The following is an 18,169-nucleotide window of genomic DNA, read 5'->3' as shown; positions in this document are numbered from 1 at the left end:
GTGCAGTAGAGCCAGCTTCTCCTTATCTGTCATAATCTAAAATTCAGGCTCCTCATGGAGCAAGTGGACTTGGAAGGCAGAGCTTTTTCCCCTGAAAAAATGAACTCTGGGTTAAAAACTAATAGCTTTCTCCTAGCCAACCTTCAATCTCTTCCTCTCTCCCTTCCATTGTATGCATGTATGTATGTATGCATGTAGCTAGCTAGCCATCTTACCTTTCTATCTATCATCCATCCATCATCTAATTTTTCTAGGCTTTTTTTTTTCCTTTTGAGAAATGTCAGTGTCTGGATGAAGGTGCTGGTTACAATTCCTTGTGCCTGTTGATTTGGGATTCCTTGCACCTTTCACTCTGAAAAGCAGTAGATAAAAGGTTGAAATAGTGAAATTCAGTATAAAATGATTATTGCTTTGCAGAGTGTCTATTAAGTGGCATCTTATAGGAACTGAAATCCAGACTAATAAATGAAATGGGCCTCAAACTATACCATTGGAGAAAAAAAACAGCTTCTTTTCACATTGTATTGTTCAAATGGAGGCATAGCAACAGTTATTTAGAAACAAGTAATTGTCACCATCAAAAGCAAGGTAATATGAATACTACAACACATATGACCATTGTATATGCTGATTAAGTGAGGGAGAAATGATTACTTTATTCATTTTGCTATCAATGAACATCATGGTAGAGCTGAGAAACATAGTTGGAGCTGGGAAGTATTTGGGGGCCAGAATTACAGTTTTCATGGTGTTTTTTTTTTTGTTTTGTTTTGTTTTTTAAGAGAGAAGGAGATAGTGAGTGGTGGGGAGCGCCAGAGGGAGAGGGAGAGAGAATCTTAAGCAGGCTCCACACTCAGCATGGAGCCCAACATGGGACTCCATCTCATGACCCTGAGATCATGACCTGAGCTGAAATCAAGAGTTGGATGCTTAACCAACTGAGCCACCCAGGTGTCCCCGGAATTATAGGTTTTTAAAGACATGCTTGTTCGTCCCCTAGGACTCTTGCTTTTTTATTCCCATAGCTCCAGGCTTCTGTGCCATTCCTCTTACATCAGTTTCCCCTCAGATCCTAGTGCCATCTGGAGCTGCTTAGTGCAACTGAGTTCAGCAGCATTGCCCACATCCCTTGTGACCTTCAGCTCCCCTTCAGTTGAAGGGAGTTTGGAGTTTGAAGTTTCAGGAGAGATACTTCCAGGGTGATTTGTGTAGGAGCAAAAAGACATGTTTCTATAGATCATGAGCAAGTAGGTATAGCCTGTGAAGAAACTGCTTATGATGGCACCAGAGCCTTCTCTACATGCCTCCATCCATCTCTCTCTCTCTCTCTCCATGGATGCATGCATCCATTCGTCCATCCCTCCATACCATTCATCTACCCATCTATGTTTCTGTCCATCTATGCTTCCATCCTTCCATCTGTCCGTCATCCAGATATAGCAAAGGGATAATACAAGTTCCTGGATTTTGGAGATTTTTAAATTGATTTTATCCCTTTTGGGGAGGTACGACTTAATGCATAAAACATTAAAGATTAGTGTACTGCATCAAAGTTTTCAAACTTTTTTTGAAACAGTGAACCTCAAATGAAACCTCATATATGAGATAAATATAAAGCCATCTGAAAAGTGATCTGGAGCTCCATTTGCTCTGCAAATACCCTCCTCCCAACTGCTGTGGCACCTTCACAAGATCCCTTGGCTCCCCAGAGCACAGCTTACAGACTACTGTGCTTTGGTATAAAGCAAAGTATGGACGATGTGGTTTGGGTGGTTGATCTTGGGGGAATTAAGGGAGGGGAGAACTCACTAGGAGCTGGAGATCTTGGAGGAAGTGTTTTGAAACAGGGAGTATGCCTTGAAATGGGAGTCATGTTTGGACCCTTGAAGAAGAGGTGGGGGATACACTACTTGGCAGGGTGGAGGCATAGAGGGGGTGATGGGGTGAAAGCAGAAAGGGTATCAGGGTCCAAAAAGGAAAAGATGGCACAGTCAAGCTGGGTAATGGAGGAGAATATAATAAAGGGGTAATTGACAAAGCTGCGGCAGGTTTCGGGAAAACAATAAAGGCTAGTATAGAATCTTGGAGCTAGTGCAGCTGTAAGCCATTACTGGGGGCAGGAGGAAGTTGCCACTCCTCAACCCAGGGAGAGAGCTGGACCACCTAACAAGAGATGTGGCCTTTGGTAGAGAGATGCAGGGAGATGGTCAGGGAAATAAATGCTCCACTTTGCTATTTCTCTCCTGCCAGTGCTTTTCATTGTCCAAACCAATTGGAAGCCAGAAACCAAGGAAATCCATAAAGATTTAACCTTCCAAAGTCCAGAGAATGCTGGAAAAGGGATCTGGAGGGACAAACAGAAAATAGCCATATGTAGAACTTCTGGGTTAGACTCAAGGACCCACATCAGTTAGCTCTTGCTCCAATAATGCTGTGTAATAAACAACCTCCAAATCTCAATGAAATATACATTTCATGGGTCTTTGGGTTGGCTGGGTGACTCTCCTTCAGGCTCTGAAGGTTGAGGTGGTTTTGCTGCTTGTTGCAGGTATGTCTTAGTGGGGGCAGTTTTGTTCTATGTGTTCCTTTTCTTTTTAGATCTTATTTATTTATTTGAGAGAGGGTGCAAGCGTGTGAGTGAGAGAGAGAGAGACAGACAGCATGGGCAGAGGGAGAGGGAGAAGCAGACTCTCTGCTCAGCAGGGAGACCAATGTGGGACTTTATCTCAGGACCCTGGGATCATGACTTGAGCTGAAGGCAGACTCTTAACCAACTTAGCCACCCAGGTGCCCTATGTGTGTTCTTTCTATAGCCCAGGCTGCAAGGGCAGCAGCTACCAGGGAAGCCCCCTCTTCAAGGTGATGGCTGATGTATAAGAGGGCAGACAGTGACCTTAGCACTTCTTAAGCCTTTGGTCATGTCACACCCACCAGTAATGGCCAAAGCAAATCATATGGCTGAGCCCAAAGTCAAGAGGCAGGAAGACCCCCTCCTCCCAGAGAGGTGGGGAAATTGCTGGGTTGCATGGGAAAGGGGTGGATACAGGGAGGTAGAGGAATTGGAGCAAGTAATTTAGCCCACCAAAGTCTCCCTACAAGGGCAAGATGGAAAACAGATTGCACAGGAGGGGAATTAGTGTGAGCAGATTTGGTGGTACAACTACTATTTATAGTCCCCCCCTCCTCCCATATCCATTCTCCCTTTTATCACAATGGAATTTTTAGCTTGACATGTGACTATTTCACAGCTAGAGACTGCATCTCCCAGCATCCCTTGCAATTAAGTGAGGCTGTTTGATGGAGTTCTAGCTATAGACTTTCTGCCCTTAAAGGGATTAACTTCTTTCCTCACCTCTCCCCAAGCCTGCCTCCTGGAATGTGGGTGTGGTGCTGAGCCTTCTTGGTCCATACCTCAGGGGAATAGCTTCAGGATGGCAAAGCAAGAAGACACCAGGAGGGTGGCCCCCTGGGCTGCTCTTGTGCAGAGTTAGATATGAGGGAAAGAAGCCTCCATCTTTTTTTGGCTCATTATTTGGGGTCTTTATTTCAACAGCCAGGTCTGTAATTAATACAAATTCAAATACAAATTCATAGGAGCCTCTACTCTGATACCCAGTGGAAGGGATGGCAGAAAAAGATACTTTTTTTTTTTCAGTATTACTGATGTAAGGGAGAAGAGATCTCACAATTTTAGTTTCTTGCCATGTCACCCCCATTTTGTATTTTAAAAAAAATTTTTTTAAGATTTTATTTATTCATAAGAGACACAGAGAGAGAGAGAGAGACACACACACACACAGGCAGAGGGAAAAGCAGGTTCCATGCGGGGAGCCCGTTGTGGGATTTGATCCCTGGACTTCAGGGTCACACCCTGAAACGAAGGCAGATGCCCAACCATTGAGCCACCCAGGCGTCCCCCCATCTCATGTTTTGAAAGGATGAATTATCAGTGAGCTGTCAGTGCAGTTTCCCTTATGATATCAGGACAGGTAATGCCAGTCCTGAACCAGTTCTAGACCAATGCTGTATGTGACCAGAGGGCCTGCTGGACAAAGGAGGGAAATGAGGGAAGAGAATTACTTGCCTTTTGTTTGAGCATTGTGCCCGGAAGTAGAGAGCAGGATTCCAAACTTGGCCCATTTGGCTCCAAAGCCCATTTCTCCTCATTTGTCACTAATTATATCAGAAAATTCTGTGAGGGGTCCAGCTACTCTAGCATCTAGGGTGGTTTCTTCAAACTAACCTCTTTGAACATCCATGGCATTTGGTGCCAAGTCAACTTAAGCCTCTTTGCTCATCAGTATCGAAGGGATTGGTCTAGCACTTTTATCTAAACTGTGCAAATCAGGATTCCTACATTATCTCTCCGGTTCTGTTAGAAAGAGAGAAGTAATCTTGGTGGCTTGAGATTTCTTGTGCCAAAAACCAAAATGTAATATGCAAAGCCTAGGCTCTCAGTTGGGAGTATAGGAGAGTATATAGAAGGCAGGAAGCTAGGTGACCATGGGTTCAAAGCCCAGTTTTTTGGAAATTATTTAATCAGATCTTTCATTTTCTTGCCTAGGGATTGGATATAGTATATGTCAAGTTCCTAATCTACAGTAGGTGCTTTTATAGCTAATATATAGCCAGGATTTTGAGCTTATGTCAGGCTGGCCTGGCTCCTGCTCCATGCATGGCACAGGAATTGATCTTAAGAAGCTTATAATTCCCTGCAGCTTTCCAGACATGATTTGGTGGGTCACGGCAATGAGTGACATGTAAAGAATATAGCAAATTCTGGCACCAAAGATTAGAAGACTAGCCAAAGGACAATTCTCCATACCTGGCCAAGAAGACTAAATTGAGACCCTTTGGTTATGCCCATTTTTCTTTAAAGATTTTATTTATTTGAGAGAGAGAGAGAGCATGCACAAGTGGGGGAGGGGCAGAAAGAGAGGGAGAAGCAAACTGTTGAGCAGGGAGCCTAGGGTGGGACTCCATCCCAGGACCCTGGGATCATGACCTGAACCAAAAGCAGACACTTTGCCAACTCAGCCATCAAGGAGCCCTAAAGTTGGTTTTCTTTCTTCTTTCTTTCTTCTTTCTTTCTTTCTTTCTTTCTTTCTTTCTTTCTTTCTTTCTTTCTTGTTTCTTTCTCTTTCTTTCTTCTTTCTTTCTTTCTTTCCTTTCTTCTTTCTTTCTTCTCTTTCTTTCTCTTTCTTTCTTTCTTTCTTTCTTTCTTTCTTTCTTTCTTTCTCTTTCTTTTTCTTTCTTCTTTTTCTTTTCATTTTTTTAAAGATTTTATTCATTCATGAGAGACACAGAGAGAGGGAGGCAGAAACATAGGCAGAGGGAGAAGCAGGCTCCATGCAGGGAGCCTAATGCGGGACTCGATCCTGGGACTCCAGGAACATACCCTGAGCTGAAGGTAGACGCCCCAACCACTGAGCCACCCAGGTGTCCAAGTTGGTTTTCTTAAGCCTGCTTTTCTTTGGATTTTTGCCCAAGTGGGCATGCTATGTACTTATTTGAACGAGAATATCTAGGAAGGGAGGAAAAAAGATGAACAGGTGAAGCAAAATCTTTTCAACATCTGCTTTGTGATTTATAAAATAAAAATGGCACCATGCCCTTAAGGGATTCTTCCTAGGAAAATGGAACTATTGTACAGAGAAACACCTCAGAAAGACTGGAAAGTCTACCTGTACTTGGAAAATTGTTGAGTATAACATGAAGAGAGACTTGATCACACTACCATTTATTATTATTATTTTTCACACTACCATTTAGAAAAGGTTTCTAAAGCTATTCTCAGGACCATGCTTTGGTAATGGAATGAATCTCTTTTATATCTGATTTTCATTCTATCTTCATGTTGATGGAATAATATGTATAATATACTTACATCCAATATACTGGATGTGTAATAACCAGCTATTAGCAACATGAATTCTTTCATTTCTCCTGCTTGGCTTCTCCCACTCCTCAGTGCTCTTAAAAGATTTGTAACTGACTGGCCATATTCACCTTTCTCTCTTCTCAATTCAGTCATTTTTAGGTCTTGAGACTAATCTGTAGATCATCTAAAACAGTGAAGGAGTTTTCTTCCGTTTCATATAGAGCACTTGTGCATGGTATTTGGCATAGAAAGAGGAATCAACTCTATTTTCAGGGTGTGTTTGTTGGGAAAAGATTCAGACAAGAAGTGATGTTGGGGCTGAGTCTTAAGGAAGGTTCTTTCCAAGTATAAAGGACAGGGAAGGAGTCCAGGTAGAGTATGAGGGTCAGAAAGAGCATGGGGGAAAGTGCAGGTGGCTTGGAAGGCTGTTTTGGTGCATTGGGCGGGGAGAGGATGGGGTTGTAGATGGAGAGCCTGGAGCTGTGGTTGGGAACCTGGAATCTTTTGGAAGATGTTAGGCTGGGTATGTGGGGTAGGATGGACTTGGATTTTGAATTAAGAATGAGAATCCGATCACAATTGCATTTTTGAGGGCAACTGTCACAGCTATGTGGGCAACAAGTCTTCCAAATAACCTGTTTCCTCATTTCTAAAGTAGGGACAAGGGGCACCTGGTTGGCTCAGTCACTTAAGGCTCTGACTTGTGATTTCAGCTCAGGTCATGATCTCGGGGTTGTGAGATTAAGCCCCGAGTTGGGGATGGGGGGCCGTGTTCATCCTCAGCAGGGAGCCTGCTTGTGATTCTCTCCCTCTGCCCCTCACCCCACTCATGCTCTCTCTCTCTCTCTCAAATAAATAAAATCTTTAAAAAGATAAAGGACAGTAAGTTTTGCATGAAGATTAGAAGAGATAATGTATGCAAAAATGCCAAATGTATTTAAACTGTTATCATTCTTGTATGACTTGACTCATGAGTGAGTTAATATGCTTACTTTTTCAAGAAGAGTCCAGCTTTGTCATCTGAGGCAAAAAACATGCTTGGCATTGTTATCTGATTTATATAGCTTCCTACTTCCTTAAACATCTGGTTTTTTAAATGGGGGGTGGCTATTACCATTTATTGTCTGCTTTAGCTTAAATTTTAACTCCTATAAATTGGAAGAGTCGTAGGGGAGCACTGATGAACATTGATAATAGAAAAGGAAAAGAAAGGGTTTTTTCTTCCTGGCTGTGCATTCATTCTTTCAAGAGCCATTTAGGAAGAAAAACGTTTCCTTCTTCGCTCAGCATGTAGCAAATCAGGTGCCTGAAGACCTCATCATAGTTCACTAAATCTCTCCTACCAAAAGAGCAGCATGGTTGTGAGTAGGTGAACAGAAGCCTGGTGTATAAATAGCTAAATGTACAGAGAAGTACATGAGGCATCATGTGTGATACCTGTTTGATTTTGTTCAGTGTGTTATTAAGAAGGACCCTGGTTCCTAAAGAACATTAAAACATTTTCAGAGCTCAAGCCTGATTCCTGTCTTACTCCTTGGCAATGGTGTGACCCAGGAAACCATGTCACCTCTTTGAGACCTTCCCCTCTTCTGTCCATGGGGAGAGTTGCAAGGCCTGCTTCACAGGGCTCTTGGGAGGTGGTGTGCAACTGGCTGCCTCTTGCACTTCTCTAGTGCCTGGTGATGACAGCCCTGCAAGGTAAGGGCTGGGAGAGCAACAACCTTGGCTCTGGGGGCTTGTACTCTTCCCTTCTCGTGGTGGCATCAGACGTTTAAATTGCTTCTAGGCACAGATCTTAACTGACACTTAAACAGGAAAAGGATGAAAAAGACTTGGTTTAATCTATGAAATGTCTTGAGCCTGAAGACCTACTGGAGTCCAGCGCTTATCTGGCATCACAGAGCCCAGGTGATGGTGGGTTCTGCCAACCTGACCAGGCCCCATGGACAGGACAGTAGGGCATAAAGGTGCTGACAAGATGGTCATTTTTGGTGGCAGAGATGGGGGATGGTATGAATGGTGACCAGGGGTAAGACAACATAGTCCACGCAGCTGCAGGTGTGAAAGTCAAACTCTGTCTTTATTCTTTTATCATTTTATTTGGGATAGGTAGCAGCACTGCCTGGGGAGCTCATTGGAAGGGGAGGAGGGGGAATTCTGCTGGATGGAAATCTTGCCTTGGAGCATCAATTTTATCTAAGGCCTATTTTCAGCACATTCCACGTTAGAGTTTTCAATGGCAAGTCAAGAGTAGGAGGAGGATGGGCTCAGAGGAAAGGTTCTTTGCCAACAGTTCAACGTAGTGGCCAAAAGCTTACTCTTGCATTTCATCCTGCCTGTGCCTTGGAGTTGTTTTATGGAACCTGAATTAAGGAAATATAAACTTTCCAGGTAGCATATAGCTGTCCCTACCTTTCTTGCATCTCTGTCGTTGGTTGGTATGACGCCATACTGTCCTGACGGTCACTAGCAGCTCGACTACAGGTCTGATACCAAGCACATTCATACCTCAGCCATAAAACAGGGCTTTCTAAATGCTCTCTTTTCCAACAGATACCTCTCCACCACCCCTAACTCCACCAAAATGAAGTAGAAGCACATCCTGAGTTGACCACTTCCTCTGGGCCCGGCCAGGCACACACAGCAAGAATGTTGGCTGGTGATGAGTTCGATATGCCGCCCACTTGACTGAGCCATGTATATACTCAGGCTTGACCTACCCTGGCAAACCCTGCAAGGATATTTGTAGACATTTCAAGTGATTGACTCCTCTGAGGAAATGCTACATTAAAAAATATATATATATCCACACATATATTTAATTATTCTTTTAAAACCACAACTGAAAAAAATTCTTTGCCATTGGGTAGAATTAAATCTGACAAGAAACCCTAGGAGTTTTTTTATTAGTACCATTATTGTTTTCTTTGGCTCCATGTATTATATTGGTAAAATGACAAAAAAAAAAAAAAAAAGGAAGAAAAGGAAAAAATTGTAAAAAGGCAAATATTTTGTACAAAAATACAAAGTTTTAAAAGCTCTTTAAGTATATTTCATATTATTACTAAGTTGACCTATATATCTGTATGTCTGCATATTTTTCTTACATTTGGGATTTTAGAAATGTAAGGTACTGTTTACACAGTACAGTTTAAGTTCTTCCTAGAACTCAACAACCAATGATAGCCTTTTTTCTGATTGGAGCAATCCATACTTTGGAAGATGTGATTTGCATAATTGTGCAGTTACTGGCTGAGAAAAATATATGTGATTCAGTTCATTTGCATACTGAAAATCAATATTTCATATTGGGGGAACATTTTAGTCCTGAAGTCCTTGAGTAACGAAGGATGGTAAAGATAACCAGATGTCAATTTTTTCAGTAATTGGTTTTCAGTGCTTTTTTTCCAATCTGGAGGTGATACAATCAGAAAGAAGTATCCTTTTTTGCCTTTGAGAACCATCCAGAAATTTGCTCGTTTTTACATCACAGTCCATTATAATGCAGATGATAGTACTAAAAGAGAGGGAAAATAATGGGCATTAGTTTTTCTTAAAGAATAATGTAATGTATAATTCAAAAAAGGAACATGTATTTTTTTATAGGAAAGATTCCAAAATACATCATTCAATTATTTTTTCAAAGAAATGCCTATAAGTTACTATTCAGATTAACTAAAGGTAAATTTCTTTTTGAAGAAGCCTATTCTGGGCTCAACTCAGATCTCAAATGGCCAAACAAGGCAAATCAAATGACAAGTCTGGGTCACTTCACAACCTCTAGAAGAAAAAAGTAATTTCTTCCTTTTTTAAAAATTGAGGTATAACTGACATAAACATTAGTTTCAGGTGTACAATATGACTTGATATTTGTATATATTGTGAAATGATCACGACAGTAAGTGTATTTAATATCTGTTATAAGTAGCTCATTAGGACAAGTGCTCTCCTTAACCCCCTTCACCTATGCCCCCCATCCCCTCAACCCCCCTCCCCTCTGGTAACCATCAGTTTGTTCTCTATAGTTTAAGAGTCCATTCCTTGCTTTGTCTCTCTTTTTCCATTTGTTCATTTGTTTTGTTTCTTAAATTCTGCATGAGTGTGGAATAATCATATTTGTCAATAATTGTATTTGTCTTTCTCTCACTTATTTTGCTTAGCATTATACCCTCCAGCTCCATCCATGATACTGCAAATGCAAGATTTCATTCTTTTTATGGCTGAATAGTATTACTGTGTGTGTGTGTGTGTGTGTGTGTGTGTGTGTGTGGTTGTGTGTGTATCACATCTTCTTTATCCATTCATCTATCAGTGGAGGCTTGGGCTACCTTTTTTAATGGTTTCCTTTGCCGTGTAGAAGCTTCTAAGTTTGATGTAGTCCCATTTGTTTATTTTTGCCTTTGCTGCCTTTGCTTTTGGTGTCAGATTAAAAAAAATCATCACCAAGACTGATGCCAAGGAGTTTACTGCCTATGTATTCTTTGAGGGGTTTTGTGGTTTTAAGTCTTGAATTAAGTCTTTAATACATTTTGCGTTAATTTTTTTAAAGATTTTATTTATTTATTCATGAGAAACCCAGAGAGAGAGAGAGAGAGGCAGAGACACAAGCAGAGGGAGAAGCAGGCTCCACGCAGGAAGCCTGACGTGGGACTTGATCCTGGGTCTCCAGGATCACGCCCTGGGCCAAAGGCAGACACTAAACCGCTGAGCCACACAGGCTGCCCAATTTTGAGTTAATTTTTGTGTATGATGTACACTTCATTCTTTCACATATGGCTGTCTGGTCTGCCTAACACTATTGATTGAAGATACAGTCCTTTTGCTGTTGTATATTCTCGGCTCCTTTGTCAGTTAATTGACCACATATGTGTGGGTTTATTTCTGGGCTCTCTATTCTGTTCCATTGATCTATTTGTTTTTATGCCAATACCATACTGTATTCATTACTATGCCTCTGCAATATGTTTGAAATCACAGAGCAAAATGCTTCTAGCTTTTTTCTTCTTTCTCATGATTGCTTTGGCTCTTTGGGGTCTTTGTGGTTCCACACAAATCTTAGGATTCTATTTATGTGAAAGATCCCTATGGAATTTTGATAGGGACAGGACTGAATTGCTTTGGATAGTATAGACATTTTAACAATATCCTTCCAGTCCATAGGCATGGAATATCTTTGCATTTATTTATGTCATCTTCATTTTCTTTCAGCAGGGTCTCATAGTTTTCAGTCTCATAATCTTTCACCTCCTTGGTTAATTATTAGGTATTCTCTTGGATGCCACTGTAAGTCAAGATGTTTTCTTAATTTTTCTTATTCATTATTAGTATATAGAAATGTAACAGATTTTGGTATACTGGTTTTGTATCCTGCAACTTTGCTGGATTCATTTATTAGTTCTAACAGTTTGGTTTTGTGTTTGTGTGTGTGTGTGTGTGTGTGTGTGTGTGTGTGTGTGTAGTCTAGGATTTTCTATATATAAAATCATGTCATTTGCAAATAGTGACAGTTTTACTTCTTCCTTTCTAATCTAGATGCCTTTCATTTCTCCCTCCCACCCACCCCCACCCCTAATTTCTCAGGCTAGGACTTCTAATACCACATTGAATAAAAGTGGCAAGAATGGCCATATCCTTTTCTTGTGCCTGATCTTAGAGAAAAAGCTTTCAGCTTTTCACCACTGAATATGATGTTAGCTATGGGCTTGTCACATATGACCTTTATTATGCTGAGGAATCTACATCCACTATGTTGAGAGTTATTTTATTACAAATGGAGGTTGAATTTTGTCAAATGCTTTTCTCCATCTATTGAGATATATTATTTTTGTTTTTCATTTTGTTAATGTATCCCATTAGTTGATGTGTGGATATTGAATCATCCTTGCCTCCCTGAAATAAATTCCACTTGATCATGGTGTATGATTCTTTTAATATACTATTGAATTCAGTTTGCTGATATTTTTTTTTTTTTAGGATTTTTGCATTTATGTTCACCAGGGCTGTTGGTCTCTAATTTTCTTGTAGTGTATCTGTCTGGTTTTTGGTATCAAGATCATGCTGGCTTTGTAAAATGAGCTTAGAAGCATTCTCTCTTCTTCAATTTTTTTTGAAAAGTTGAGAAGGTTAATATTAATTCTTTGAATGTTTGGTAGAATTTACCAGTGAAGCCATCTGGTCCTGGACTTCTGTCTGTTGGGAGGTTTTTAATTATTGATTCAGTCTCCTTACTAATAATTTGTCTCTTCACATATTCTATTTTCTTTGTTATTCAGTCTTGGTAGGTTTATATTTCTAGAAATTTATCCATTTCGTCTAGCTTGTCAAATTTGTTGTCAATAATTGTTCATTGTAGTCTCTTATGATTCTTGTATTTCCATGGTATCAGTTGTAATATCTCTACTTTCATTTCTGATTTTACTTGAGTCTGCCTTCTTTTTTTCCTGGTGAGTCTAGCTATAGTTTTGTTGATTTCGTTTATCCTTTTATAGAACCAGCTCTTCTTTTCATTGGGCTTTTGTATTTTTGCATTGCATGCCTTTGTTCTTTTTATTATTTCCTACCTTCTACTAACTCTGGACTTCATTTTCTAGTTCCTTGAGATGTAAACTTTGGTTGTTTATCTGAGTTTTTCTTGCTTATGGAGGTGGGCATTTATTGCCATGAACTTTTAGAATTGCTTTTGTTGCTTTCTATAAGTTTTGGTATGCTGTTTTTCCATTTTCATTTGTCTCAAGGAATTTTTTGGTCTCTTTTTTCTTTGGTCCACTGCTTGTTTAATAGCATGTCAGTTAATCTTCACATATTAGTGAGTTTTCCAGTTTTCTTCTTGTAATTGATTTCTAACTTTATATCATTGTGGTCAGAAAAGATGTTTTTTTTTTATTTTTATTTATTTATGATAGTCACAGAGAGAGAGACAGAGAGCGAGAGAGAGAGGCAGAGACACAGGCAGAGGGAGAAGCAGGCCCCATGCACCGGAAGCCCGACGTGGGACTCGATCCCGGGTCTCCAGGATCGCGCCCTGGGCCAAAGGCAGGCGCCAAACCGCTGCACCACCCAGGGATCCCCAGAAAACATGTTTGATATGATCTCAGTCTCCTTAAATTTATTGAAACTTGTTTTGTGGCCTAATATATAATCTATCCTGGAGAATGGTCATGTACAATTGAGAAGAATGTGTATTGCTGATTTTTTAAAAAGATTTTATTTATTCATGAGAGACAAAGAGAGAGAGGCAGAGACATAGGCAGAGGGAGAAGTAAACTCCCTGTAGGGAGCCCAATACAGGACTTGATTCTAGGACCCCGGGATCACGACCTGAGCCAAAGGCAGATGCTCAACCACTAAGCCACCCATGTGTCCCTATTCTGTTGATTTTTGGTGGAGTGTTTGGTATATGTCTGTTAAGTCCATCTGGTCTAATACATTGTTTAAGGCTGATATTTCCTCATTGATTTTCTGTTTGGATGATCTATACACTGATGTAAGTGGGGTATTAAAGTCTGGTTTTTGGTATCTATTGCTATTGTGTTGCTATTAGGTCTCTTAATATTTGTTTCATATATTTAGGTGCTCTATAAATATTTACAAATGTTATATCCTCCTATGGGACTGACCCCTTTATTATGTCATGCCCTTCTTTGTCTCTTATACAGTCTTTGTTTAAAGCCTGTTTTGTCTGATATAAATATAGCTATCCCATATTCTGGTTTTTGTTTTTCCATCTCTTCACTTTCAGCCTGTATCTTTATGTCTGAAGTAAGTGTCTTGTTGGCAGCATACACATGAATCTTGTTTTCTTATCCATTCAGCTACTCCGTATCTTTTGATAGGAGAATTTAATTCATTTAAAGCAATTGTTGATAGGCATATATTTACTATCATTTAAAAAATTGCTTTTTTGCTTGTTTTATAGTTCCTCTCTATTCCTTTCTTCTTCCCTTGCTCTCTTCCTTTGTGAGCTGATGACCTTCTTTAGTTGTATGCTTAGATTTTCTTTTGTGTATCAACTATAGGTTTTGCTTTATTGTTACCATGAAACTTACATATAACTCCTTATATTTATAACCATCTATTTTAACTTGATAACAACTTAAGTTTGCATTCTAAAGCTCTACATTTTTACTCTCACTTCCCACATTTTGTTTTTTATTTCACTCCCACTTCCCACATTTTGTTTTTGATTTCTTTTTATCTTGTGTTTCCTTTATTATGTAGTTATTTTTACTACTTTTGTCTTTTAACCTTCATCAGCTTTATAAGGAATTAATCTACCATCTTTACTATTTACCTTTACCAGTAAGATTTATACTTTTGTATGTTTTCTTGTTACTAATTAGCACTCTTTTTAGCTTACAGAAGTCTCTTTAACATTTCTTGTAAGGCTGGTTTAGTGGTGATGAACTCCTTTAAGCTTTTGATTATCTGTGAAATTATCTCTCTCCAATTCTGAATAAGGCTTATGGAGTTTCCCTTGCAAATAACTTTTCATTTCTGTTGTTGCTTTTATTTTTTTTCACATATTTACTTAAATTCTAGTAAGTTAACATGTATGGTAAAACTGGTTTCAGGTGTAGAATTTAGTGATTCATCACCTACATATAACACCACCCACTGCTCATCACAAGTGCCCCCTCTCAATACCCATCACCCACTTAGTCCATAAATTCTAATAACAATTAAAAAGTAATGTGTCTTGGTACAGATATCCTTGGGTTCATCTTCTAAGGGGCTCTATGTGCTTCTTGGACTTGGATGTCTGTTTCCTTCCTTAGATTAGGGAAGTTTTCAGGTAAGTGTTCTGCCGTTTTCTCTTTTCCTTCTGGGATCCCTATAATGTGCATAATATCATGCTGGATGATGGCACAAAGGTCCCTTTAACCTCCTCTAACTTTTTATTCTTTTTCCTTCTTGCTCTTCAGCTTGGCTACTTTCCATTACCCTGTCTTCCAGATTGCTGATCTGTACTTGTGCATCCATCCTCTGATCTGCTATTGATTCCCTCAATTCTTTGTTACTGAATTCTTTAGGTCCAACTGCTTCTTTTTGTATTTTCTATCTCTTTATTGAAGTTCTCACAGAGTTTGTCCACTCTTTTCTCAAGTGCAGAGACTACCATTACTTTGAATTCTTTATCAGTCATATTGTTTATGTCCATTCATTTAGCTCTTTGTGATTTTATCTTGTTCTTTTATTTGGGCCATATCCCTCTGGCTCCTCATTCTAACTATATTTGTTTCTATGTATTAGGTAGGGAAGCTGCATTTCTTGATCTTGAAAGTAGTAGCCTTGTGTAGACATCCTATGGTGTGCTACAGTGCAATCCACCACCACCACCACAACCCTGCCCCCGGTCACCAGAACCTGGTGCTCCAGGGGTGCCCTCCTATTGTGGCTGAGCTGTGACTGCTTTCAACACAGCCAGCTACAATGACCTACTTTGCCTGCTGTGGGTGCGCTGAGCAGAGTTTGCTCCCTGTGCTGTTGAGAGGCCTGTCAGCAGCCGCCATGAGTTCACTAATGGGTAGGACCAGAAGTCAGGCTAGTTGTCCACCATGAGCCTTTCTTCCACAGCTGCAGGTGCCCCAAAGGGCAGGCCTTGATCCCTGTGCAGCCAGCTAAGAAGCCCAGTTGTAGGAACTGCAGGTACACTGGTGTGTGGAGTTATCTCCTCACCTCCCCAGGACAGGAGTCACTTTGTAGTAGTACTGTCCTGGCCAGGGCTGCCAGATGTGGCAGGGTAGGAGCTGCTTTGGAGGAATGCTTGTGGAGATGTGTGAGTGGGTTGTGGGTGTGTGTGGTGGTGGTGGTGGGGAGGTTCTGCAGGCGAATGCCAGGGTAGAGGATGTAAGGTAGATGGAGAGTGTTAGCACTGGCTCCCACAAGCCTTGGCTATCTAGGCTGGGAAAAAGAGAAATAGTGCCCACCAGCACTTTTGTTTTTAGAGAAATCTTCCGATCCCTGCCCTTTCAACACACGTTCTAAGATTAGTCCCAGGTGCCTTTCAAACAGCGGCTTCTGTTGGGCAGTTATTATGGGCAGAGTTGGGCAGTTATTATGTATGCTGGCTCTTTAAGGGTGGAGACTCAGTTTCCTATTGCTCTCCAGCTCTCCCGGAGTTTAAGTCCCACTGATTTTCAAAGCCAGATGTTACGAAGACTCGTCTTTCCGTCTTCCTGGTGAAGGTCCTGGTGCCGCAGGTGCGGGGTGTGGGGTCTGATCCTCTTGCCCGCCTCACCATGCTCGTGATGTCCCTCCCATTTTCGGTTCGTCACAGTGACGGTGGGGGGTTGGCTTCCAACCACACCTCTGGCCCTCCTACCTTTTATGATGTGGCCTCCTCTCTCTGATTAGCTGGGGAAGGTCTGTTCTGCCAGTTTTCGGAGTTCATAGCATGGAAGTAGCTGCTACCTTGGTGTGTCCTTGTGACAAGGTGAACTCAGGATCCTCCTATTCCATCATCTTCCCCGGTCTCCCAGGGAGCATCTTTATGACCATTATTGTGAGTGCTTTATCAGTTAAGCTACTTATTTCCATTTCATGAAGAGGGTTTTTTTTTTTAATCCCCCCTGCAGTTTTATCTTGCTCTTTTGTTTGGAACATTTTCCTCTGTTTCTTCATTTTGCTTGACTCCTTGTGTTGGTTTTTATGCATTAAATGGAACAACCACCTTTCTCAGTCTTGAAGGAGTGGCCTCAGATAGGAGAGGAGCATTATCGCTCAACCCCACTCTGGCTCCTGGTTGTCCCTCAAACGTTCCAATTGTTTAAGCAGCCTATTTTATTTTTAATAGTTCCCCACAGTTGAGTGTGTGCCAGGACATGGCAGTGTCCCAAGGGGGAAGATCCCCATCAGCACCTAGGTTCAGGCTGATTGGAGGTCACACCTTCAGGCAGCAGTGTTTAAAGTCTGCAAATCTATCCAGTCCCATAAGACCACAAGTGTAAGCTCTGTAGCCACCAGAGTGGCAGCTGCAAAGTGCATGAGCTCCTTTCTGGGAGATAGTAGTGGGCTATCATAAGCACAGGGAGAGCACAAAGATGGTATCCCCCAGCCTCTGTTCCCTAGGAATGCCTCAGATGTATGCCAAACCTGGTAGGCCCCCTCGCCCACCAGACATGTGTAAGAGCTCTCCTTCAGGAGATGCTGGTGCTCTGGAGCACAGCAGAGAGCGCGAGAGCATGGAGATAGTGACTACCCTCTGAGATCTCTGGAAATTATCACAGTCACTCCTTAGATGTGTGCTTAATGACAAGCGTGCATCTCAGGCTGCAGCCATGGGGACAAGCTTTCTGTGAAATACGGAACTCCTGGGTCTGTTACCTCTTGCTGTGCCCTGGGGGGGGGGGGGTGATAGCTGTTTAAAAACTCTTTCTCTGCTGGTTATGGCCCTGTGAGATCCATGAGTATAAGCGCCACTGACCACTGGAACCAAGCCATATAGAGATGTCCCCTGGTGACAGCTGCAAAAATTGGCACACCAGGATCTAAGCTCCTTTCTGGGAGATACCAGTGAGCCTGAGTCACTCCGAGGGACAGAGCAAGGACAGCATCAACCAGCCTCCGCTCCTGAAGAACACACCCACACGTCCCTAGATGTGGGCCAAACCAGAGGCCTGCCCCTTAGTCCAAAGCTCCTGGACAAGAAAATAAGCTGCTGCTTCTTTTTTATTTGAGAGGAGAGAGAGAGAGCATGTGCACATAGGTGAATGGTGGGGTGGGGAAGGAGATAGAGAGAGAATCCTCAGGCAGTGGGACTTGATCTCCGGACTCTGAGATCATGACCTGAGCTGAAATCAAGTCAGACACCTAAATGACTGAGCCACCCAGGTGCCCCTAGAAAATAGGCTTTTTTCACAGAAGGACTGAGGATATCTTCCAGCCTGCTGTCTGCCCAGTGCCCTAGGGGTGGTAGTCTGCCAACAACTGTCTCTCTGATTGCTACAGCCCCACAGGACCCAGGAACCCAAGTCTCCCTGGCCTCTAGAGCCAGGCGATCAAAGGCAAACCCTTGGGCAAAAGCCAAGGTACCAGATATGTATGAAAGCTCCTTTCTAGGAGATACTGGTGCTGTGGAGCCAGGTTGAGGGTCAGAGTAAAGAGGGTGCCAGCCAGTCTCTGTCCCTGAGTGTATTCCAGCGGGCTTCCAGAGATGTGTGTTAAGTTAGGTGCCTGCCACTGTTGCCTACACTTTAATATAAGCAAATGAGCTTCTTGCATGTAAAATCTGGGTGCAGTCGGCTGCCTCTGAGTCTGGCCACGGGGTGGGTTTGCTATATAGCCTTGTGG

The 18,169-nt window shown here is 41.7% G+C and overlaps 1 protein-coding gene and 1 long non-coding RNA gene across 2 annotated transcripts in view; one reads left to right on the top strand and one right to left on the bottom strand.

Moving 5' to 3' along the window:
- Positions 1-18,169, top strand: part of LOC140595221 (uncharacterized) — a 138,798-nt gene that overhangs the window by 48,404 nt on the left and 72,225 nt on the right. The window lies entirely within an intron of this gene.
- COLEC12 (collectin subfamily member 12) overlaps positions 7,943-18,169 on the bottom strand; it is a 184,098-nt gene continuing 173,871 nt past the window's right edge. The window contains exon 10 of the mRNA XM_072735054.1: positions 7,943-9,398. Coding sequence (XP_072591155.1) covers positions 9,379-9,398 — 20 coding nt within the window. The 3' untranslated portion in view covers positions 7,943-9,378. The remainder of the gene's footprint in view (positions 9,399-18,169) is intronic.

The sequence above is a fragment of the Vulpes vulpes genome, chromosome 13, assembly GCF_048418805.1.
Source record: "Vulpes vulpes isolate BD-2025 chromosome 13, VulVul3, whole genome shotgun sequence".
NCBI lineage: Eukaryota > Metazoa > Chordata > Mammalia > Carnivora > Canidae > Vulpes > Vulpes vulpes.
This window is presented reverse-complemented; position numbering and strand designations above follow the sequence as displayed.